General features: G+C 40.9%; 1 protein-coding gene across 13 annotated transcripts in view; it reads left to right on the top strand.

Moving 5' to 3' along the window:
• IGF2BP3 (insulin like growth factor 2 mRNA binding protein 3) overlaps positions 1 to 25,838 on the top strand; it is a 167,138-nt gene that overhangs the window by 104,799 nt on the left and 36,501 nt on the right. For 8 of the 13 annotated variants that reach the window (XR_002335868.2, XR_014815981.1, XR_014815982.1 and 5 more), the window contains 5 exons: positions 7,167 to 7,218; positions 7,313 to 7,376; positions 19,254 to 19,535; positions 23,951 to 24,085; positions 25,559 to 25,681. Coding sequence is in view for 8 of the 13 variants with exons in the window: in XM_021063449.2 (XP_020919108.1) it covers positions 7,167 to 7,218; positions 7,313 to 7,376; positions 19,254 to 19,535; positions 23,951 to 24,085; positions 25,559 to 25,681 (656 nt within the window). In the remaining 5 variants the exon portion in view is untranslated. The remainder of the gene's footprint in view (positions 1 to 7,166; positions 7,219 to 7,312; positions 7,377 to 19,253; positions 19,536 to 23,950; positions 24,086 to 25,558; positions 25,682 to 25,838) is intronic. The other 5 variants (XR_014815980.1, XM_021063452.2, XM_084977265.1 and 2 more) reach the window with 1 other exon arrangement.

The following is a 25,838-nucleotide window of genomic DNA, read 5'->3' as shown; positions in this document are numbered from 1 at the left end:
TGATGGGAGAGGTAGGCAGTACCAGATCATTGATGACTTCCTACATCATGTGCAAGTTTGGCATTTTTGAAGACAGTAAAGAATAGTAACTTCTGGAGTTCCCTGGTGGCTGTGAGTGGATTAAGGATTCACTGCTGTGGCATGGGTTCCATCCCTGCCTGGCATGGGAACTTTTGCATGCTGTGGGGGCAGCCAAAAAAAAAAAAAGCATAGTAACTTCTAGCAGGAAAATAGTCATGGGGTGGTGGGCTGCAGACAAGGATGGATGTCAGTTAGACCCTTGGTTCAGATGATTGAGAGGTGATGGGATCTAAGCAGTGGGTATAAAGAATAAGTTATCAGTAGATTTATCTGCAGAGCACGGATTATTCCATACCCGTAGGGGATCAGCTGAAATATACCTGGTTTAGTGAGGGGAAGGACGATTTCTGGGGAGAGGAACTCTGGTAATGTATAGGGTCCAAAGATAGTTTTGGTTCTTTATTTTGGTATTTTTGTGTGTGAATAAACTAGGCTACTGGATTTTAAGAGGGACAGGTAAAAACTTAATCGTGATGGTTTCCCAAATGTGTACATATTGGCAAAACTGTTCAAATGTTGTGCAGTTCATTGTGTTTCAATCATGATTTTTTTTATGGCTGCACAACAGCATTTGGAAGTTCCTGGGCAACACGTTGAATTGGAGCTGCAGCTGCTGGCCTACGCCATAGCCATGGCAGTGGCATGGATTCAATCCCTGGCTTCAAAACTGCATTTGTGACCTGTACCACAGCTTGGGGCAATGCTGGATCTTTAAGCTACTGAGGCCAGGGATAGAACTCACATCCTCCCAGAGATAATGTTATGTCCTTAACCTACTGAGCCACAATGGGAAATCCCAATAATGCTTTTTAAGGTTAAAAAAAAAAAAAAAAAAAAAAGAGGCCATTATGTAGTAATATTGATTTTAGTTTTTTTTTTAATTTATTTTTTTTAGCTGCCTCATGGCATGCAGAAGTTTTTAGGCCAGGGATTGAATCCATGCCACAGCAGTGACAATGCTTGATCCTTAACCCCCTAGGCCACCAGGGAACTCCTTATTGTAGTGATTTTCAATTGCTTTATTAGAATATAATAAACGTACTATATAATTCACCCAATGAAAGTGCATGGTTAAGTTTTTTTTTAGTATATTAATAGACATGCTGCCATTACCACAGTCAGTTTTCATCACCTCAGAAAGAAGCCTTCTGACCTCCCACCTTCACAAGCCCTATGTAACCACTACTTTTTGTCTTGAGAGTCCTCCATAATGGTGGATGTTTCATATGTGATATGAAATTTCATATATGATATGGTCTTTGGTGACTGGCTCCTTTCATTTAACATAAGTTGTCTAAGGTTCGTCCATGTTGTAGCAATGTGTTGGTACTTCATTCCTTTTTATGGCCAGATGATACACCATTGAATGGCTGTACCGCAATTTGTTTGTTCATCCATTGATGCACATTCCCATTGTTTCTACTTCAGGCTATTATGAACGATCTTAATTCTTAACACTATCTGAAGGAAAGTGATGATTTTTGCATTTATCATGTAATTCTTTCTTTGCTATTTTTACACTTGGGTGATTTTTTCTTTTTCATTTTCTTTCTCTCTCTCTCTCTCTCTTTTTTTTTTTTTTGCTTTTTAGGGCCACACTCGCGGCATATGGAATTTTCCAGGCTAAGGGTCAAATTGGAGCTGCAGCTGCCGGCCTGCAACGCAGGATCCAAGCCACATCTGCCGCATACGCTACAGCTCATGGCAATGCGGGATATTTTAACCCAGTGATCGAGATCAGGGATCAAACCCACATCCTCATGGATACTAGTCGGGTTCTTCATCTGCTAAGCCATGATGGGAACTCCAACTTGGGTGAATATATTTATTGTTATTTTTACTTATTTATTTATTTATTTTTAAAGGAGCTATCTTTATTTATTTTTATATATTTTTAAATTTTTTGTTGTTTTGCCTTTTCTAGGGCCGCTTACTGCGGCATATGGAGGTTCTCAGGCTAGGGGTCTAATCACAGCTATAGCCACCAGCCTAATGCCAGAGCCACAGCAACGTAGGATCCAAGCCGAGTCTGCAACCTACACCACAGCTCACGGCAACGCCGGATCCTTAACCCACTGAGCAAGGCCAGGGATCAAACCTGCAACCTCATGGTTCCTAGTCAGATTCATTAACCACTGAGTCACGACAGGAACTCCCAAGGGTGAAGGTTTTTAAAAGAGTGTTGAACATTTGGGATTTGTAAGTCTTCAGTATATAAAAAGGAGAAATTCTACCAAGACATTTCCTCCAAGGCTTCAATTTCCCTTCTTTCTCCTTCATTGGAATTTAAACTATGCAAGCATGAGAGTTCCCCCTGTGGCACAGTGGAAACGAATCTGACTAGAATCCATGAGGAGGCAGCTTCAATCCCGGGCCTTGCTCAGTGGGTTAAGGATCCGGTGTAACTGTGAGCTGTGGTGTACGTCAGCAGCTGCAGCTTCTACTCAGCCTCTAGCCTGGGAACTTCCATATGCTGCAGGTGCAGCCCTAAAAAGCAAAAACAAAACAAAAACTTTCTAAGCACAGAGAAATGTTTCCTTTTTGGCTTGAGTAAAATAAATTCATTAAGAATAAGATTTGGAGTTGTTAAGAGATTTGTGAAAAGGTTGGAAATGCTTAGTGGAAGTATTTTTGTTTTTGTAACTTTTAAACAAGGACATTGAAAAGAAACATTTGTGGCTGAGCTAGATAGGAGAAGTAGAAATACATGATGATCTAGAAATGGAGAGGAGACAAGAACCTAGGGGTGGGTGGTTTATGTGACAGATGACAGGAACATTTGTCTTGTCTTCCTTCTGAATGCAGGATGAGTCAAAACATCAGCACTTATCAAGTGTAAGTTATATTTACTTTTTTTTAAATTTAATTTTATTTTTTTGTTTTATAGTTCCACACCTGTAACAGAAGGAAGTGCCCTGGGCTAGGGGTGGAATCAGAGTTGTAGAGGCCAGCCTGTGCCATAACTACAGCAATGTGGGCTCTGAGCAGTGTCTGCGATCTGCACCATATCTCATGGCAATGCCGGATCCTTAACCCACTGAGTGAAGCCAGGGATTGAACGTGGTCCTCATGGATACTAGTTGGGTTCATAGCCCACTGAGCCACAACAGGAACTCCTGTATTTGCTTTTTGAGAGTTCAGTGGGATGGAGTGGCATGACACAGTTGGGTAGTCCTCCTTGATGTGGCAGATCCAGACAAATGCCTACTTAATAGATTGGAGAAAAACTAGTTATTACAGCATTGCTGAGTCATTTGTGAGTTGGATACCCTTTTGGGATTTGGGGATCTGACTGGATTATTGACAGTAAACAGACTTCCCCCATCTCCCAGTTGTGATTACCCCAATAAAACCTTGAGATGGCATCAGAAATCCAGTGAAATCCTGAAATTCCCATTGTGGCTCAGTGGAAAGGACTCTGACTAGTATCCATAAGGATGCAGGTTCAATCCCTGGCTTCACTCAGTGGGTTCAGGATCCAGTGTTGCTGTGAGCTATGGTGTAGGTCGCAGATCCTGCTCAGAGCCCACATTGCTGTGGTGTGGTGTAGGCTGGCATCTACAGCTCTGATTTGACCCCTAGCCAGGAACTTCTCTATGCCATGGGTACGGAAAAAGACCAAAAAGAAAAAAGAAAAGAAATCCAGTGGAATCAACTTAAGGTGTCTAGGTTAAAACTCCCTAAGTTGTGCTGTTAAATTGTTCTCAACCAGGTACCAAGATGATTGATTTTAGAGTTTAGTTTATTGAAATATAATTTATATACAATAAAACATACCATTGTTAGTGTATAAGACGGTAGTTTCTAATTTCTAGAGATTTAACACATGGGATGGTTGGCAAATACTATTATCATTACTTAGAATGTTTAACTCTTAGAAACAATTTTTTTTGAACCTACTAAACTTTATATATGTGGTGAAAAACTTGGTCATTTCTTCAATTTAAGTTAAAAATTTACTTGTATCATTTATGCCTTTGTCTATGTGTATATATTGACATATAAATATATGTGTATATTTGTGGTTATACATACATAAATTACATTGATACATTTATATATCACTTTGCCAGGCACCTTTTGGAGAACATTGGTTTCAACGGCATTATTGCCGGTTTAGTCAACATTGTTTATAAATCATAGGTATTTAACTTTTGTAGTGTTCTCTCTGTAATAATAAAAGTTTATGTACTATAAGCTAAAATATGTGGAGAATAATGCATTTAATGAACAAATTACTTTTAGGTAGAATTAAGGATGATGTTTATTTTAATTTACATATTACATTGGCACTTGGCCCCTACTTCCTACATGCCTCCTCCACCATCTCCAGCTGCCTCTATACTCCTGCCCCTCAAGATACCCAAGTTGCTATAAAGCTCTACTATTAGCGTGGCTTTCATTTAAAAGCTAAATTTTAGGGAGTTCCCATCGTGGTGCAGTGGTTAATAAATCCAACTAGGAACCATGAGGTTGCGGGTTTGATCCCTGGCCTTGCTCGGTGGGTTAAGGATCCGGCGTTGCCGTGAGCTGTGGTGTAGGTCGCAGATATGACTTAGATCCCGCGTTGCTATGGCTGTGGTGTAGGCTGGCAGCTACAGCTCCAATTAGACCTCTAGCCTGGGAACCTCCGTATGCTGTGGGAATGGTTCTAGAAAAGGCAAAAAAAGCTAAATTTTAAATGGTAGATGTACCTTATTTTAAAAGATATACCTTTAAATGCCTTGTTAGAATTCTGTTAATTTACAAAAAAACTTTTGGTATTAATTTTATGCTTTAAAAATGTAAGTAGATTGCTGTTTAAAGTTTTTTTAAGTCATTACATGTGTATCATCTATTTGGATGGCCTTGTGAAAGGTTTTCTGTTTTTTGGCCTTTATAAAATATGTCTGTTATCAACAGTATGTGCACAGCAAATTCACCTCTAAAACAAGTGAGCACTGTTATTTATAGGGTACTGTTCCTAATAAGTTATACTAATATTTCCTCCTGAGAAGTATTGACTTCATTTATGAAGTATTCAAATGTCTTATTGTGTGTGTATATTTTAGGTGCTGGGGATAGTACAGTATACCAAAAATTCCAGTTCATGTGGAACATGAATTCTAATGGCTGACACAGACAAATGAAATTTTATATAGTCAGTTAACTATTCAGAATTTTAAGTAAAAAAAACTTTTTTTTTTTTTTTTTTTTTTGGTCTTTTTTAGGGCTGCACCTGTGGTGTTTGGAAGTTCCCAGGCTAGGGGTTGAATTGGAGCTGTAGCTGCCGACCTGCACCACAGCCATAGCAACACGGGTTCCGAGCCGCGTCTGTGATCTACACTGCAGCTCATGGCAATGCTGGATCTTTAACCCCCTGAATGGGGCCAGGGATCAAACCCGCATCCTCTTGGTTACTATTCAGGTTCATTACCACTGAGCCACAACAGGAGCTCCCAAAAAGTTAAGCTTAAAAATTTAAACTGTAACTATAATTTGAGATAGGGATCAGTGTACTTCCAGGCCTCACCCAAAGGAAACATACTGTGTTAGAACTTAACTATGAAAATGCTAACTATACCATTTACAAATAGGTGTACAAATAGGTGTTAACCTTACTTTAAAAGGAAAAAATAAAAGTTCATCTCCAGAGAAACTTTGCTATAGTTTTCAGTCTGGACTCGGCAGACAAAAGCTTGAAAAGTACCACATAAAATAAACATTCCTTTGAAGAAATTACTTAAAATTAAGTAGGAAAGTACCCCAAAACCTTATTTAGTAGGAGTTCCCTGGTGGCTCAGTGGGATAAGGATCTGGTGTTGTCACTGCTGTGGCTCTGGTTACAGTTGTGGCATGAGTTCACTCTCTGGCTCAGGATCTCCTGCATACTGAGGTCACAGCCAAAATAAAACAAGTTATTTAGTGTGCTTCTTAATGGTTTACTGTGTTCTGGGGGAGGGGGTGTGTGTGTCAGGAAACATTCTTAAGGGACTGTCCTTCAAATTTTGCAATTAAATTGATGAATACATGATTCACTATAAATTAACAGAAGCTTATTTTGTTTTACTTTTCAAGAAAAACTTGTTACAGTTCTTGAAGTGAAAGATGGTTGAATTTGGTTTATACCATGAGATGTACACCTGCAGTTTATACTGCAATAACATTTAGTTACTGTTTTAATAGCTTTTCTTTAGAATAACATGCATGTGCAGTAATGCAGCTACAGGAAAGAGTTTCAAGTTGTACTTTTTCCAAACCAGTGTAAACTGAGAAATGTGTACTTCTTTTTATACTTTGTTTTTTTTGATCTTTTTAGGGCCACACCTGTGGCATATGGAGGTTCCCAGGCTAGGGGTCCAATTGGAGCTGTAGCCACTGGCCTACACCAGGGCCACAGCAATGCGGGATCTGAGCCTTGTCTGCAACCTACACCACAGCTCAAGGCAACGCAGGATCCTTAACCCAGTGAGTGAGGCCAGTGATTGAACCTGCGTCCTCATGGATGCTAATTGGGCTCATTAACCACTGAGCCACAAAGGGAACTCCTTCTTTTTATACTTTCTACCATCCAAGTATTGATCAACCAGTTAGGTCAGTCTTTAATTCAAGACTCCAAGTAGAATATCTTTGTTTATTTTCCTGATCTGCCTTGAGACTAGTCTGTTTTGATATATCTGTTATAGCTGTAAAAGGAAGTTCTTTGTAAAGGAACATCTTAAAGATAAAACCTAACTTGAGCCCTTGTCTCATGATTTGCTATGCCAGGAGGAAGAATGACAATGTGTTGGCTATGTATGTATGAGAAATAAATACTTCTTTGTCCTCTAACCTTAGGAACCAGCGCTGCAGCTTTGAACACTTACTCTGAGTCCCTCTACTTGGTTAGATGATCTTGAAGTCAGGGATCTCATGACAGGCAGGAGAGAAAAACCCATTGTATGCTTTCTGTGGGGCTCTTCTCTCACTTCTACCCAAATTCCAGTTAATTTGGGGGAGGAGTTTCATTTCCATCCTAGTCACGAGGTGATTTTAAAACATATTCCTGCCCTCAAGAATAACGCGGGAAACTGAAACTTTGTAATTTTCTCTCCACCTCCTGATAGGTGCTGGATGGTTTACTAGTCCAGTATGGAGTGGTGGAAAGCTGTGAGCAAGGTACACATCTTCTCAATTGCTTTCAAATTTGTAAAAGGAAGAAAGTACAGAGAAAACTAACTTTTTTTTTTCTTCATTTTTTTTCTTTCTCTAGTGAACACGGACTTGGAAACCGCAGTCGTAAATGTAACCTATTCCAGTAAGGAGCAAGCTAGACAGTAAGCAGTTTGAAATTTGTCTCTGCAATAACCTCGGTTCTATATAGTACTTATATTTGGAGCTGGTGGGTAGTGGACAAAAACTTTATTTTGCCAAGTTTGACTTTGCAGTTCTTTGTAAGTTTGAATGTCTGGTAAGAATCTTCATTGGTTAAGGTTTTATCACATTTTCAATGTATCTTTAATGCGAATAATAGAATGATATACTATCAAGCTGAATTACGTCCATTTTGCAAAAAGCTCTGGGCCTGAGTGTCATTGCCAAGTTACACAAAGGCTTTTTTTTGGTATGATAAATACATTGTCGCTGTTTTACCCAAAGCTGGTAAATTGATCATAGGTTAAACTAACAGCAGTGTTACATGTTTAAGTTTCCTTATTCACCGATTTTTCTAATGATTACTGCTGTCATTTAGGAGCATGCAGACATTGGACTAAGGGATATGGTGGAAAAAGTACGTTCTGGTGCAATAGACAGGCAGAGTGTCACAGATCAAAAAAATCTCCCCTAGAAAATGATAATTCTGCAGGCTTTGGTGTAATCTAATGCACTGATGATGGGATCCTCATTCCCTCTCTCTTCTGATCAAGTAACTGCCTTTGACCGATCTGCCCAAAACACATGGAGGAATAGCGGTTAAGGTGCCCAGCAGGGCTGAGTGTCCACAGACCATGAAGTCTGAACCACCTCCAGCCAAAGTGCAGGGGGGAACAGACTGTCCTTTGTGTGGGAAAGGCAGGACCATGATAGCTGACCCTGAGCCGTAAAGGGGAAAGGCAGAGCCAGCAGAAAGAGTGGGGATAGAGCTAGGCTACCAAGGGCGGTACCCACACATGGAGGGACTGTGGAAAGGAAGATAGGGCTGGGCGGGAGATGGAAATTTGCATAACACAAGTGAAACTCTATTTTTTTTTAATTGGTAATATTCACATGGTTCAGAATTTTAAATGTCTAAAGATCTCCTTCCTAGTGTCATCCCCAGTTACCTTCTACAGAGGTAGATAACCTTAGGGAAGACTAGTACATGTGTGTATTCTTCCTTTTTTTTTTTTTTTTTTTAACACAAATGATACCAAAACATTTGAGTGTTTTATACATGTGAATACATCTTTTATAGATGCACAGAATTTGACTGTATGAATATGGAATGACTTAGTCCCAAATTGGATATTTAGGTCTCTTGGAGTTAGGAACAGTGGTGTAGTGAGTTTATTTTTGCAAGTGTTTGAGTAGAGACATAGATTAAATTTCTAGATGTAGATTTGCTTAGTCAAGATGAATACGCATTTAAAAAATTTTGTTGGGGAGTTCCCTTCGTGGCTCAGTGGTTAACAAATCCGACTAGGAACCGTGAGGTTGTGGGTTCGATTCCTGGCCTTGCTCAGTGGGTTAAGGATCCGGCATTGCCTTGAGCTGTAGTGTAGGTCGCAGACGCAGCTCGGAACCTGCGTTGCTGTGGCTCTGGTGTAGGCTGGTGGCTATAGCTCCAATTAGACCCCTAACCTGGGAACCGCCATATGCCGCGGTTGCGGCCCCAGAAAAGAAAATAAATAATTTTGTTGGATATTGATGAACTATCCCTTATACCGCTTGAGCTAGTTTAAATTCCTTTCAACACTGTGTGAAAGTCCATGTCTCTGTAATTCTCCCTAATACAGGGCTTTATCAAACTTTGCCCATCAAGTGAGTGAAAAGTAGTATCTAATCATGTTAATTTCATTTTTTTTCCCTCAGGAGCAAGACTCAGGATTCACTTTTAATGTTTTAACATTAGAGTCTTAATACATTTTATTTATTTATGTATTTATTGTCTTTGGTTTATGTCACTTAATAGGATAATCTCTAATTCCATCCATCTTACTGCAAATGGCATTATTTTATTCTTTTTTTGTGGCTGAGTAATATTCCAGACATATACACATCCCCCACATCTTCCTTACTCAGTCCTCTGTTGAGGAATATTTAGGTTGCTTCCATGTCCTGGTTATTATAAATAGTGCTGCTGTGAACATGGAGGGTGCATGTGTCTTTGAATTATAATTTTCTCCAGATAAATGCCCAAGAGTGGTATTGCTGGGTTATATGGTAATTCTGTTTTTAGTTTTTTAAACTAAACTTTTACTTATTAATGTAAATGAAAATATCAGAAGAAAGGGTGGGGGAAAAAACTGTAATTGCAATGTATACATCTAAGGATAACCTGACCCCCTTGCTGTACAGAGGGAAAATAAAATAAAAAAAAAATATCAACCAACATCCACATCAAAACTCCACTCAGAGCTTACTATTAAACACAGCCCAGCAAACCATTGCCCCTCCCCCTTGTGGGCCTATAGATCTGGCCCCAGGTGCCTTGCTTCCTAACACCGTATTCTGCATCTAAGATCCAGTCACACTGATCTTTGTTGAGATTCTTCCCCACCCCCCACCAAATACCAAGTTCTTCCTACCTGTAGTTCTCAACATTTATCTGTTGGAAATTTCTTCCCATGGATTTCTGCTTAGCTGGCTCCTCATCATTCCAGTCTCAGATCAAATGTCCCCTAAGAGACTTTCTCTGAGTAAAGTAACTCTTTCTTCCTAGGTCCTGTCCTCATTATACCATTTTATTGGTTTCTCTGCATTGCATCACATTAATTTACAGGTTAATTGGCTTCCTCCTGACCCCATAACAGGAAATTCACTAGAGCCATGGCTTGTCTGTTTTCAGTGTATCCTTTGCATTTGGTACAGTGCCCAGCACATAGTAGGCACTCAGTGAATAATTTTTAGCTAATCACAGTCTATTTAATTAGAGACTATTACGTCAGGCAACAATCTCAGGCTTATTTCTATCACTTTAAAAAAAATTTTTTTTTTTTTTTGGTCTTTTTAGGGCCGTATCCACAGCATGTGGAGGTTCCCATGTGAAGGGTCTAATCAGAGCTGCAGCTGCCGGTCTTCACCACAGCCACAGCAACACAGGATCTGAGCCCCCTCTGTGATCTACACCACAGCTCATGGCAACACCAGATCCTTAACCCACTGAGCAAGGGCAGGGATCGAACAACCCTCAACCTCATGGTTCCTAGTCAGATTTGTTTCCACTGCACCATGGTGGGAACTCCTCTATCACTTTTAAATAAGCATAGCCTATAAGGGAAAATGCAAGTGGGGCAGGACTCTCCACCCACAGAACTTCAGCTCCAGTCTTGGACACTGCTGCCCAGGGCATCTTTTCTTCCTCTACTCTTCCTTGCTTCTTCTCTTTAATACATTTTAAAATATTATATTTTTCCTTCATTTGTTTAAAAATGTTAACAGTATATTATGAGGGTATTACAGAATAATATGAATTGTAAAATAAACTGATTTACAAACTTTATTCTTGATTGAAGAATAAAGTTTGTAAGAAATCAGTTTGTACAATTATCATAGAAGAGGAAGGACAAGAAAATTTCAGGTGGATTGGAGGGTAAAAGTGAGTGATGAGAACAGAGAAGCTCCATTCATTTACATGTTCTAGTCGTTACAAAGATCTGTAATGAATACTTGGTAGAGCTACCTCTGTTAGATGGAAAATAAGGGATAGCATGGGAAACCCAAGGATATTTGGAGTTTGTCAGAGGCCTGTGTTAATTGCCTTATTTGACAATTTAGGAGAGGCAAGCTAGGTAAAGAGGGAACATGCTTAACACTGAAGTAGTTGTATGGGAGAACGCATGTTGGGTACATACCTACAGAGCTTGGAGGAGACTTAAAGTGAACTTTAATAGGGACATTTGACATTATCAACTCCACCCTGCTTTAAAAAAATTCTAAAGCATTTAGAGTATAAGCACAGGAAGAGCAGACTGCTAGTCAGGGCAGAGCTTCTTCTACACATACTCCTAACAAGATAGCAAGCTGAATGTGAGGGTCTTTTCATTCTGAAAGTACTTCATGGTGATTGTTAGAGGTTGTTTGGGTCCTGTTTTGTTTTGCTTTGTTTTGACCACTCGTAGGGCATGTGGAAGTTCCTGGGCCAGGTATCGAACCATGCCACAGCAGTGGCCTGGGCTGCTGCAGTGACAGTGCTGGATACTTAACCCACTGTGCCGCAAGGGAACTTCTATCAGGTCCTGCTGATCGCGAGGGAGGAAAAGACTGTTAGGAATTGATAGTTTAGGTAATTATATAATAGAAACAAATTGGGCATTTCAGTGAGGGAAATAGTCATCATGTCCTTTATTCTAAGAGTCAATCCGTTAACATTTATTGAGAACCAACTACTGACCAAAAGTTGCCAATGGACTGAAAGGCCAAATCTCTGTCCTCAAGAATGTGCCTCCCAGTGCTGACAGAGTATTTGGAGAGGGATTACCTGATTTAATTATTGTCCAAGTTGAGTTTCCATCTAAGAATACTGGATTTTCTCCCTTGAGAATTCCAGAAATCACAGAGAATTAGAAAATAAGTGGGTATTTAGAGAAAGTTAATAGATTTAAAGAATGGACAGATGAGTTTTGTGTGCAATGTTATGAAAATGGTTTATTACAAATTTCTAGTAAGTTTTTAGAAAAATATGTCAAGTACATTATCATTCTCTGAGAATTTTGTCTGAGAGACATTGGGTGTAGTGGAGAAAGCATGGGCCCTTGAGTTGACTGTCCAAGCTCTGAGTGTCACCTTGACCTCTCTGAGCTTCAGTTTTCCAGCTCAGAGAGAGTTGATAAATGAGAGTTGACAAAATGAGAGTTGATAAAAAACTCATAATCAGGCATATTTATAGGCAATGGTCTTATCAAATGGCCTGGTGCCCACTGAATAATAATTTTCGTTTGACCCACTGGTTTGGGGCTGCCTGTAGAGCAGCTGAAAGTGGAGCTGATATGGAGGAGGCTGGTCCATCCAGGCACTTGGTCCACTGAACCCTGTGAGCCCGCTCTCTGAGCTCCAGCAAGAATGTCTGCTGCCTGCGCTGACGTGGCATTTCTTCTTGCCCTTCCCTTGGCAGCCATCCGAAGCTTACTTTAGGTGACAAGGGCTGAGTCGACATTCTCAGCTGTCTTCTCTTTTCCCCTTAGCATCTGGAGTCTCTGTAACTGGGATGTGCATGTGCGAGTATAGCATGAGGCTTAAGAGGATACATTCCAAAATCCGATTCCATGGGATGGACTCCCTTGTGCCACTTTTATGGCTGTGACTCTGGTTAGGTTCATCTGTCTTAGCACAACCCTGTCTGTAAAAAGGGAATAACTATAGTCTTCAACTCATTGAGGCTGTTGAAGGAAACTAATACAATGCTTCAGACACTTAGCAAAATACATAAAAGGTAGTAAGAGCTCCTAAGTTAGCAGCTATTAGGCATTTTTCCCTAGCATTTTTTCACTGCTATTGATAACACTCTATTACCATTCAAGGTACTTCATTTCAGATGACTGGCCACTGACACTCAGGAGTAAGGGACCTAGTTGAAAAGCCTTCTTTTTTACTTAAAGCTCTGTGAGTGACACTTTTAAGAGGATTCCTCAATAAAGCTATGTCTCTAAGACAAAATTTAACATGGAAATTCCTTCTACCTTGTGGCTAAGAAAAATCAAAGGTTAATAGTGTCAGTATTACTAGGAAATGCATTTGTTTTAGCCTTAAGCCTCAAATTATTTATTAAAATAATAAATGAGTAAAGACACTGACAACTTTTTTTTTTTTTTTTTTTTTTTTGCTATTTCTTGGGCCGCTCCAGCAGCATATGGAGGTTCCCAGGCTAGGGGTCGAATCGGAGCTGTAATAGCCACCAGCCTACGCCAGAGCCACAGCAACACGGGATCCAAGCCGTGTCTGCAACCTATATCACAGCTCACGGCAACGCCGGACCCTTAACCCACTGAGCAAGGGCAGGGACTGAACCCGCAACCTCATGGTTCCTAGTCGGATTTGTTAACCACTGTGCCACGACAGGAACTCCTTAAATAAATTATTAAAACCAGAGGTATGTATTTAGAGTTTATTGTTCCTGGAAGCAAGAGAGTCTTGGGTCTCCTTCCATCTTCCAGGGTTGCTCAGATAACACTTTTATTTTATTTTATTTTATTTTTGTCTTTTGTCTTTTGTTGTTGTTGTTGTTGTTGCCATCCCTTGGGCCGCTCCCACGGCATATGGAGGCTCCCAGGCTAGGGGTTGAATCGGAGCTGCAGCCACCAGCCTACGCCAGAGGCACAGCAACGCAGGATCCGAGCCGAGTCTGCAACCTACACCACAGCTCACGGCAACGCCGGATCGCTAACCCACTGAGCAAGGGCAGGGACCGAACCCGCAACCTCATGGTTCCTAGTTGGATTCGTCAACCACTGCGCCACGACGGGAACTCCCAGATAACACTTTTAATTGGAAGATTTGTAACAGGTGACAAAGAAATAACCCTTCAGAATTTGTAGGTATTTAGTTCTTTGCTTTTTTAAGAATTCTTATATCTGATGTGTATTTTTGTTGTTGTTGGGGAGTAGGAATATAGTTTATATTTTGAAGCTGTTATTGCAGATCTTTTTATATTAGTTTGAAGATCTATATCAGATACAGAAGTGTTTGAAGCAACTTGGCTGGTGGCTAAGGAGAGAGTTTTTACCATTAAAACTTTGAAAATTATGTGCATTGAAGATGTATTCTGGAAAAAGAATCAGTAGAGCGAGTAGTGAGACAAATTTGTTGCCTTTTTTGCCATTCAGAGATAATGACTGTGAAGTTTGCCAAGTTTGGTAGACTTGGGCCCAGGTGTTTCAGCTTTTAAAAGGTCAAATATCATCTGGTAGAGCTGTTCAGGTTGTCTTTCTGTGAAATATATTTATACTATTAGTAATCTCTGTCTAGTATTTCATTCCTCCCACAGTCTGTGTAGCTAGTCCTCTACTGGGCATCGAGGTTGTTTGCACTTTTTTTGTTTTAGAACTAGTTTAGCAATGAAGTCCTTTGTTGGTAAATATCTGGGCTTTATCCATAACTGTTTCCTTAAGATGCATCCCTGCCTTCATACTATTTGGCTTTTGGTAATTATTGCTGAATTGTATGTCTCAACCTCTTATTCTTGGTACAGTGAGAAAATGAAATGGTTATGACTTCAATAACAGCTAAGCCTCATTTTGTTAGGATCTATGTTTTACCCAGCAGTGAGGTGTAGGAGTAAGAAAAAGGAGATTTTGGAGTTGGTGTTGTGGCTTAGCAGGTTAAGAACCTGACATAGTGTCCATGAGGATTCAGGTTCCATCCCTGGCCTCGTTTAGTGGATTAAGGATCCAGCATTGCTGAGAGCTATGGCATAGGCTGGCAGCTGCAGCTCTGATTTGACCCCTAGCCTGGGAACTTCCATATGCTGCAAGTGCAGCCTGGAAAAAAAAAGAGATTTTTAGACATGGAATTTAGAATTGAAAGGGACCATAAATTTAATCTTTTAGTTTTGTAGGTGAGGAAGCTAATGCAACCAACAAAATGACCTTTCCATGGTTCCATGGCGACTTTTTGTTCAAATTGGTCAAGAATTCTGGTCTCTTAATTCATCCTTGTTTGTACTGTTCAGATGGGTCTCATTTCTTCTTTCTCTTTCATCCTTAGAATAAACTACTTATTCTCTCTTGCAAGGCCCTTTCAGCTCTACACTGTGATCTACCCCAATAAACTCATCAATGCCAATAAGTGCTGCCAGCTAGCAAAACTACTCGCCATCTACTGAATGAATGTTAAAACAGCATCAGGGCAGAGTCCAGCAGTAATGGGAAACAGCATCCTGAGTAATACACATGTGGGATAAACATTCTTAATTTCTGTTGAATTGAGCACAAATGTTTTGAATAATAATGACGATGGTTGTTCATCATGCGTCTTGCGTATACAGTAGAGTTGGTGAAAATACTATAATGTTTTCTCCTGAACTCAGCAGACCACCAAATGAAGCTGTCTAGGAAACTCTGCATAAAAAGGCTACAGTGGTTGATTTAAAATTCAGAAACTTAGCATCTTTAGTCATGGGAAAGTAATTGCATGCAGTTAAGTTTTATTCCTGCACCTTCATCGTGTCCAAGTTTGGAACCCGGTGGGTTGAGGAGTTGGGAACCCTGCTTCATTGGCAGTTAGTAGTGGAATCTATGCAGCCCGTGCTGCCTGCTCCCTGACAGGAGCACCCTGAGTTTGGAACCTTTGGGACCCAGACTGTGTGCTGGGTACAGGGGCACTGTGCGATCTGACCTTCCTGAGTGAGGGAATCTTTTCATTTCCCCTCAAAGAAATCTTTTTAAAGCAGCACTGTGAAGTTTGGAAGTTAGAACTTATGACAAGTTGAGAGAGTTGTTTCTTGGGACACATGTGACTTTATTTAAGAGCCCCAGAATACATACAAGTGTCTAGTGACGTCCATGTGGTTCTCTGTTTATTCCCATGGAGAAGGATGTCTGTCTCTCTGCCTCTATCACTGAAGGAAGTTAATTACCTTTTTTGGTATTATTACTGAATTAATTCCACATTCAAACTTTACTGACTCTCTTCTGAAGTTGGCGTTACTCATTTTTGCAGTGGGAAAGGAAGTTGTAGGGTATTGCCTTTTATGCTTGTAGTTATAGTTAATTTCCTCTTTGGCTTTGGCTTTCCTTACGTTTTTGAAAGAACTTTCATTGATATGTTTTCTTTTGGTCTTTGGAAAGGTTTAAAGTTGCTTTTTTTTCATTTTTTTAAGTTCTGTTGAAAGTTGATATACAAGGTTGTGATAATTTCTGCTGTACAACATAGTATTTCAGTTATACATGTACACACATCCATTCTCTTCATTTCTTTTCCCACATAGGCAAGGGTTTTATCCCCAGACCAGCGAAGTAGGTTAAGGATTGGGCATTGCTGCAGCTGTGGTATAGGTCACAGCTGCATCTTGGATTCAGTCCATGGCTTGAGAACGTGCATTTGCCAAGGGTGCAGCCGAAAAGAAAGAATAAAAGAGTCAAAATATTTAATCCACATTTTCCTTTAAGAAAAAAGGGGAGAGGGAAGAAGCAAGGAAAAATGTGTTAGGATTCTTGTATCAAGGCATTAGTAAAACAAGTCATGCCATGTGCCCGCTCTCATCCAAAAAGCTAATGAATAGAATGTTCTTTAACATAGGGAATCATATGGGAAATGTTCCAAGATAGATTATATTTGGAAAAAAAGAAAGTCACAAGACTATGCATATCATGATCTTAGTTATGCTTTTAAAGAAGGTACTGAACACATACACACCTGTGTGAACATATGGAAAGTACTGGTCTGTTTGCAGAAGTTTTCAGAGTTAACAGTTACTGTGGGAAGGGTCTTCAAGGGTTGATGATGGTGACAGAAATTTTTTTTTTCCTTTTTTTTTTTTTTTTTTTTTTTTTTTTAGGGCTGCACCTGCTGCATATGGAAGTTCCCAGGCTAGGGGTTGAATCTGAGCTATAGCTGCCAGCCGCCAGCCTATACCACAGCCACAGCAATGCAAGATCCGCACCACGTCTGCAATCTACACTACAGCTCACGGCAACATCGGATCCTTATTGAGCGAGGCCAGGGATTGAACCCATATCCTTATGGATCCTGGTCTGGTTTGTTAACTGCTGAGCCATGATGGGAACTCCCAGAAATTTCTTGATAATTACTTTTTTGTATGACTGGTATCTTTTATAATAAGAGTTCATACAAAGCACTGTAGGACAGTGATGGAACACAGGATCAAAGTGAGAAAAGGTCAGAATTTTGGATCCTAAGAACATCAGTATGCCTTGTCTGATTACCTAGATCTGCCAGGCAATTTTATGCTTTGGGTACCAGCCCCTTTCTTAATTTTTTAAAAAAATTTTTTTGCTACCCTGTGGCATATGGAGTTCCCAGATGGAGGATCAGATCCAACCCACAGTTGTGGCAACACTGGGTCCATTAACCCACTGTGCCAGGCTGGGGATCAAACCTGTGTCCTGCCACTATAGAGATGCCACTGATGTTGTGCCACAGCAGGAACTCCTTTTGGTACCTTTTTGGTGCTGGGACTATTTGGGGGTTTTTTGGCCCCCTTTCCTTCTAAGTCAAAAATTGAAAGCTATCTAAATAAGGAAAGTGATTTTTGAACCAGAAATGACCATTCTGAGCAGTGAGAGAGAGACCATTTCATGCCTGTTTTTCTTGCCCTGCCTGGGTGGAACGTAGGGTCTGTTAGAACACCATCTGAGCAAAGAATTTGAGTAATCCTAGAGGAAGTGTGGGACCTTTTATTTTTAATTTTTTGTGCACTGGGAGTGTGTATTATTAGGATTGTGTTTATGTGTGCTTTTGTAAACTTGGCCATATCTTCTCTGTCAACTTTTTATTGAGTGCTCCACTTTTAAAATATATAGGTGAACAAGAACACAATAATTGGGATGAATCTGAACAACATGATAAATGGAGATCCCATTGTGGCTCAGCAGGGTAAGAGCCCAGCTACTTCCCATGAGGGTGCAGGTTCGATCCCTGGCCTTGCTCAGCGGGTTAAGGATCCAGCGTTGCTGTGAGCCATGACGTAGGTTGCAGACGTGGTTCAGGTCTGGCGTTGCTGTGGCTGCGGTGTAGGCCGCAGCTACAGCTCTGATTTGACCCTTAGCCTGGGAACTTCCATATGCCTCAGGTGCAGCCCTAAAAAGAAAAAACAAAAAAACAAAAAAACAGAAGGCACAAAACCCCACAAAAACCCAAACACATGATAAGTAAAAGATTCGAGATGTGAGTGAGTACATGTCTACTCATGTGTATTTATATAGGAATTTAAATAGGCAGAATTAATCTATGGAGTTAGAAGCCTAGGGGAGGGGCACTTCCTGGAAGGAGGTACTGGTGGGGCTTCTGGGACACTGGCATGTCCTAATTCTGCATCTGAATATGTGTGTTCACCTTGCGAAAATTTATTGATGTGTGTGCTTCAGATTGGATAGTTTTCCATAATAAGATTCAAAAGTGAAATCTCCTTCCAAAATATAGAGATGAATTGATGCATGGATGAATGGATGGATAGATAGATAAGGTAGAAAATAGCTCCATTTGCTTTTTTTGATTCACTACCACCTCTTCTCTCTGCCCCAAATCAGATCATAAAGTCCACAAGGTCAGGGACTGCTTATTTCCTTGGCTTCATAATAGGTATTGAGCAATTGGAGTGGTTGATTAATTTAATGCCTGAGTATTAAATCCTGCTGATTTCCAGTGAGTGGCCTAGAGATTTATGTCCTTTGATTCTTAAAATGTTTTAAATATTGGTATTTAAGAGGTTGAAGGGAGTTCTCATCATGGCTCAGCAGTAACAAAACCGACTAGGATCCATGAGGTTGAGGGTTCTATCTCTGGCCTCGCTCAGTGGGTTAAGGATCTGGTGTTGGTGTGAGCTGTGATGTAGACCGGCAGCTGTAGCTCAGATTCAACCCCTGGCCTGGGAACTTCCATGTGCTGAACGTGTGGCCCTTAAAAGGAAAAAAAAAAAAAAAAAAAGGTTAAGTATGGGAGGTGTATATTTGTAACATCTTTTCCACTCTGATTTGGAAAGACAGGCCAGGACAAGGACTGCTCACGCTCTCTTGCTGTTGCGGTACTCCTAAGCTGTTAGTAACCTCATGGTTAATAGCTTAGTCAAGTGACGTAGTGTTTTTTTTGCTTTCTTGGTAGATGACAAATATGTTCCCTTTGGAAATTTGTTGGTCTTCCCTATGTGTACTTCAAAGGAAAAGGGGTGGTGGTGGTTCTGTGTATTTTCTGGGTTTGCTACTTGTTCAGTGGCTTTATCCGGAAGTTTTAGAGCAAATAATCGTGACTGGAAGAGGTGGGTATTGCTTGGCTAAAAGGTTTGTTACATAGCTCGATTCTTCTCCTTCCCCCCCCCCCCCCCGCTCCTTGTCACCTTCCAGAGCTTTAGACAAACTGAATGGATACCAGCTGGAGAGCTTCACGTTGAAAGTGGCCTACATCCCTGACGAGATGGCCGCCCAGCACAACCCCTCGCAGCAGCCCCGGGGGCGCCGTGGGTTTGCGCAGAGGGGCTCATCGAGGCAGGGGTCTCCAGGATCAGGGGCCAAGCAGAAACCATGTGACTTGCCTCTACGCCTACTGGTTCCCACCCAATTTGTTGGAGCCATTATAGGAAAAGAAGGTGCCACCATTCGGAACATTACCAAACAGACTCAGTCTAAGTGAGTATTCCTGAGTGTGGTGGGCATTCGTATTTTCCCCTTGGGAGTCTTAGTAACGGAGTGTGTTCTTTTGGTGCTTCACATCCTTCTGAACATGGTTGTGATGATCCCTTCTTGTCTGGTGCTAGGGAATTCTGAAAAACTTTGTGATTTGATATCTTTAGTGTTCGTTTTATATAAACCTGAGGCTAAACCTTAATCTCAAAGGGAGCCTCAAATTTTCACACATGTGAAAACAAATGATACCTAATCCCCCTACCCCTTTTTTTTAGGGCTGCACTCGCAGTATATGGAGGTTCCCAGGCTAGGGGTCCAATCAGAGCCATAGCTGCCAGCCTATACCACAGCCACAGCAAAGGCGGTTCCGAGCCTCATCTGCCACCTACACCACAGCTTTCTGCAATGTTGGATCCTTAACCCACTGAGCGAGGCTAGGGATCGAACCCTTGTCCCCATAGGTGCTAGTCAGGATCGTTAACTGCTGAGCCAGGACAGCAACTCCCTAATCCAGTTCTGATGAGGGAGGCCTTGATGAGTGAAAGGGCAGCTTCTCTGTTGTTCTCTGCTCCCCCATCTCCACTCTGACCTCCACTGACACTTTTAGCACTTGGAGAAGTAATTTTCTGGGTCCAATATAGGGCTAGTTTTTCAGTCTTGATTTACTTCAGTGAAGAATCATTCAGCTTAACGGTTCATATTTATCCTGCATTTTAAGCCATGCAGTTAGAATGGCTTTTTCTTTAGGATGTTGTTTGATAGTTTTAATTGGCAGGTTTTCAGGGATTAGAAACTTCTCCATCAAACCATGGAGCTAACTTTTTAGGAGTAGAAAGCAGGAACTATTTGTTTTTATTTGCCACTGTATCCCAACCTGATAGGTAGGTAGATAGCTCTCATATTTGTCAAATGAGTGAAATAACTGTGAATTTAGTACCCCTAAATCTAAGGTACTTGGCTAATTTTGAACTTCCAGCACATTATATATTTGCTGTTTTGCTTTGGTAATCATCCTCTTAGGCTGTAGTGAGGATTTTGACCCCAAGAAGCCTGGTGTTCTGAACTCTGTCCTTGCCCCTAGTTCTGTAAACTGCTACCAAACACATCTCTGGGATGGCTGGAGAACTGTGGGTGTACTAGGGAGAAGAGGCTGTGTGCATAAACCTCTCCTGTGTCATTCTACACAAAGGGGTAGGGAAATGGCCTTGGGCCAGCTGCAGAGGTGACTGTGGATTATTTTGCTTTTTAAATTTAGTAAGAAAGATTATTCTGGGAGTTCCTGATGTGGTGCATTGGGATTGATAGCATCTCTGGAGTGCTGGGGCACAGGTTCAATCCCTGGCCTAGCACAGTGGGTTAAGGATCCAGTGTTGCCACAGTGGCAGCTTGGATCTGATCCCTGGCTAGGGAACTCCATATGCTGTGGGGTGGCCAAAAAAGAAACACACACACACACACACACACACACACACACACACACACACACCCCACACACGATTATTTTGTGTGTTCAAGGCCTTAAGTGTTGTCTTTTTCAGGAAGTATGAGTATGGTGCTGTGTATACCTTGCCTAGGTGTTTATTTCCATAGGCTATCCATGTTCATCATAGGCACCATGCCTGCATTGAAGTAGCTGGCTCATTTCTAATGCAGAAACAAAACGAATTGCATCTAGTGTTTGCATCCCCACTTTCCTTGTGGAGTGACGTCTGGTCCTGTCTTCCCCTGCTTTGATGCAGGAGATGCTGGGTGCTCATTACTTTTTAGCAAAGTCAGTGGCCTTGACTTCATAATGTAGAGGGTAGAACACAACTGAACCATAGCCTAATATGTTTTCATCTGAAATTTGCCTGGTTTTAATATTAAAATTTAAAAGCTTCTTTGCTGTTTGATCCCCCTTTACCTGCAGAAACTAATTACTACATGGTTTTCCTTCCTTGTCACGGGGCAGATTAGAGTTGTTCCTTTTAAAGCCACTCATTTCCTTGTCAGAGGAAAGAGCTTCTGTGATTTAAATTGGACTGTTTGTTTTAAACAGGAAGATGGAGGATGCAGAGGGAAGGGAAGCAATTTTTGTTGTATCCGATGATTCACTTGCAGCTCTGCCAGCAGATTTAATTAACTCTTGCTATTGAAACTAGTCATTATCAGATCTTCTGTTTCTGGAATGGCCTTGGAAGGGCTACCCTAATCTGTAAAGCAACATTCCCTCCTCACAGGGGTCAGAGTTTAGTAATCCTTAACACAGTGAGCAGGTGGAAATAAACCAGAAGGAAAGAGATCCACATGTTGCCTGCTAGAGGAGAAGCAATACTTCCAGTGATGAGGGATTTTCCAATGGCTGGAAAGATGGTTCCTGAGATCAGCACTGTTATCTAAGATAGTTTTTAATGGGTTATTTCTAGATATCCCTTACATAATTCATTTTTGCATGGACCTTATTTTTAGTTACAGGTTTTCATTCTGGGATACATCTTCAGTTTTCAGTCAGACGTGTAAGAAGATGAATCCAAGCCTTCCAATGATTGATTGGCATGAAGTGATCATTTATTCTCATGACTACAAGTTCCGTTGCTCTTTAGAGTTAGAGTGGTCAGAGGAACTCACAAATACTTAATTTTTCCTAAATACTTTGGAGAATTGATTTTCTTTCTTGTACTCTTAATTTTTTATTTTTGGCTGCACCTGTGGCATGCAGAAGTTTCTGGGCCAGGGATCAGATCCTCGCCATAGCAGTGGTAACACTGAATCCTTCACTGCTAAGCCACCCAGGGGACTCCTTTCTTGTACTTGTTAAACAGAAGACTTACTTCACATTTATTTCAGAAGGTACAAGTATGCACATTTTAAAAAAATTACCCTCATCCAATGCCCAAGGACTTGTTTCTTGTGTTTGCTAATGTGAGTCTTTATTTTTTGCTTTTTAGGGACACACCTGCAGCATATGGAAGTTCCCAGGCTAGGGGTCTAATCAGAGCTACAGCTGCCGGCCTATGGCATAGCCACAGCAGTGTCAGATCCAAGCGTGTCTGCAACCCACACCACAGCTTATGGCAGTGCCGGAACTTTAACCCACTGAGCAAGACCAGGGATCGAACCCATGACCTCATGGTTCCTAGTCAGATTCATTTCCACTGTGCCATAGTGGGAACTCCTGTCTATCTTTAAACAAGAAAACATACCATGGCATATATTGCGTTGTTTTCACATTAAGATCAAGAGCCTCTTACTATGTTGGCACTGTAATTTGACCACATGTTTTAATACAGTTGTATAATGTGGATATAATGCTATTTAACCATTTCTTGCTGATGGGTATTTTAAAGATAATTCCAGTTTTCTTTCTATTATAAATAGTGCTACAGTGAACATTCCTGTACTGTGGTGGTCTTCTCTAACAGTTAGCATTTGGCAGTGTCTGGAGACATTTTTCATTGTCACAACTGGATAAAGCAGGTGCTACTGGCATGTAGTGGGTAGAGGCCAGGGATGTTGCTAAACATCCTACAATGCACAGGACGGCTCCACCCCAACAAAGACCTAGACTGGCCCAAAACGGTGATACTGCCAAGGGTGAGAAATACCACTCTTGCGCCATGTATGAGACTACACCTGTCGGAGATGTTAGAAGTAGAATTCTTGGGTCAAAAAATAATAAACACTTTATCTTTGATGGGTCCTGACAGTTCGGTCTGTATTCTCTCCCACACCAAAAGTGGGAGCGTGCCCAGATACACCCGTCTTCTTACCGGCACTTAATTTTGTCCTTTAAAGTATTTGTAGGTCTGGAAGAAAATGACACTTTGTTTTAATGACCAGTGAGGTTGAACATCATTTTGAGTTTATTGGCCATTTGCTTTTCTTTGAAGTAGAATTGCCATCTCTTTGGGTTCCATTCCTGATTGCTATTTGTTATGGATCCTCCTCACTCGAGGAGGCAGAGTGTGGAAAGAGCCCTTCAAGAGAAAACAGATGAGTGAGATCCCCACATGCAGAGGATGGTGGACATAGTGTGTAACAATCAGGAGTCCACCTGGCTTGTGGGATTCCAGCTCAGTTCTCTCAGAATGTGTTCAAGGTTCTCTTGGGTTTGGAGTAGAAGAAAATCTTTTGTTTGAACACAGGCTCTCAGATGTGAGATATTGACTCAGTGGTACCAAAAAGGAAAATGAAGCATATGCAGCTTGGGCAGAATGAAAAGATATCCCTGCTTGAGCAAAGAGACGGGGGGGAGTATTCCTGGAATTAAAACTCATCTCATCGATGGTGACAGCTTATCAAGCATTTAAGGCTCTTGAGGGAAGTGAGTCATCGACTCTGCCCTGAAGTCCTATGCCTTCAAAGTTGGTAATGACGGACTCTATTGTGAATGCAGGCTTACAGCTTTTGTTTTTCTCCCCCCTTGTGCCTGCTGTAAGAATTGATGTCCATCGTAAGGAGAATGCAGGTGCTGCTGAGAAGTCAATAACTATTCTCTCCACCCCCGAGGGCACCTCTGCGGCTTGTAAATCAATTTTGGAGATTATGCATAAAGAAGCTCAAGATATAAAATTGTGAGTAAAGAGAATTAATCAGTGAAGAGGCTGAGATTTATGCTGTCTTACTTGGTAATTGCCAACAAAGGGTAATGCTGTCGTGAAGAATAGCAGTGGGTTGACACTGTTGCTTTGGATATAAAGCATAAGTCTTTTAAGTATTTTCTGTTCATTCATGTTTGGCTATGTTGTGAGTGGTATTAATGGGAAAAGTCTAGCTGTGAAAAAGAAGGTGATGAGGGTCATCGGAAGCCCACCCAAGATCCCAGAGATATCCCTGGGAGTTTCGCAATGCAGGGATTCCAGATCCTCACTTCTTTACTTGGCGCTCATTGGAGCTCTGGGCATGTTGGCCCAGCCCTATCTTACAGCTGCGGTGGGTATTGAGGTGGGGAAATCCCTAATCTTATGCTAATAGGTAAACTGCAGGTTTATTGGGGTATTCAGATTGAAACTCTAAATATCTTTGCCCAGAAACCTTGAGCAGAGATTGGGTTCTATGCTGCTTATAGCACACAGCACAGTACTGTGCTAAAAGCTGAGCTCAGAGTAATGACCAGCCCTTGATCTGTAGGGACCTCCGAAATATATTACACATATTTTAGTTAAAGGTATCACATGTTGCTATTTTGTAAGATTAAAATTATTTTTCAGTATAGAGAAAAGAAAAAAAAGCCCACCATCCAAATAACCCCAATGACATTTTTTATTTTTTATTTTTATTTTTTGTCTTTTGAGGGCCACACACACGGCATATGAAGGTTCCCAGGCAAAGGGTCGAATCGGAACTGCCGACCTACACTAGAGCCACAGCAACGTGGGATCCGAGCTGTGTTTGTGACAGCTCACGGCAACACTGAATCCTTAACCCGCTGATCAAGGCCAGAGATTGAACCCGCAACCTTGTGGTTCCCAGTCAGATTCGTTTCCACTGAGCCACGACGGGAACTCCGGCCAGTGACTTTTTTAAAACAATAATATGTATATGACTTACAAACTCAGAAAGGTACAAAATGAAAACCCCTCTTCCTGCTGTTACACTTGTCTCCCAAGGTGTAACTGCTGTTGAGTTCCTTCTGTTTTCTTTTATAAATTCCGCATATTATCTCCAGGTATGTGTTCTTAAATTGTTCTAAAATCATACTCTTTTGCATTTTTACATTGTGTCCTGGTATTGGGGGGTTTCAGAATATGGTTTCAGTAAGATGTTTTCAAAGACTTAACAGAATCCATCATTGAAAGATATTCCCTGAGATGAATAAAATAAAACTTTAAAAAATTAATTCTGTCCAAATACTTGTCAATGTAAACCACTTCTGCTCATGCATTGCTAGAATGTAGGCTTATGGTCAGCTAGATTTAAACTCTACCTAGAATAAAGCTTCTTATATGGTAGGCAGGGGGTAAATGTTTAATGAATGAATATTATCTTGTTACCCAAGAGTAGGTTTACTTACCCTGATTTAATGACTTTTTTTTTTTTCTTTACAGCACAGAAGAGATTCCCTTGAAGATTTTAGCCCATAATAACTTTGTAGGACGTCTTATTGGTAAGGAAGGAAGAAACCTTAAAAAAATTGAGCAAGACACAGATACTAAAATCACAATATCTCCGTAAGTGCTGGACTTGCTTGCCTTCTCTTCCTGCCTTTTCTTTCTTTTCCTTTCCTTTCCTCTTTCTTTCTTTTCTTTTCTTTTCTTTTCTTTTTTCTTTCTTTCTTCCTTTCTTTCTCTCTCTCTTTCTCTGTTTCCTTCCTTCCCTTTCTCTTTT

Source organism: Sus scrofa, chromosome 9, assembly GCF_054392235.1.
Source record: "Sus scrofa isolate SSC_HxYL_T2T_F1_AM1 chromosome 9, Sscrofa_HxYL_maternal_Yorkshire_Landrace_v2.0, whole genome shotgun sequence".
NCBI classification, from domain to species: domain Eukaryota; kingdom Metazoa; phylum Chordata; class Mammalia; order Artiodactyla; family Suidae; genus Sus; species Sus scrofa.
Note: the sequence above shows the minus strand (reverse complement) of the source record. Positions and strands in the feature narration are given on the sequence as shown.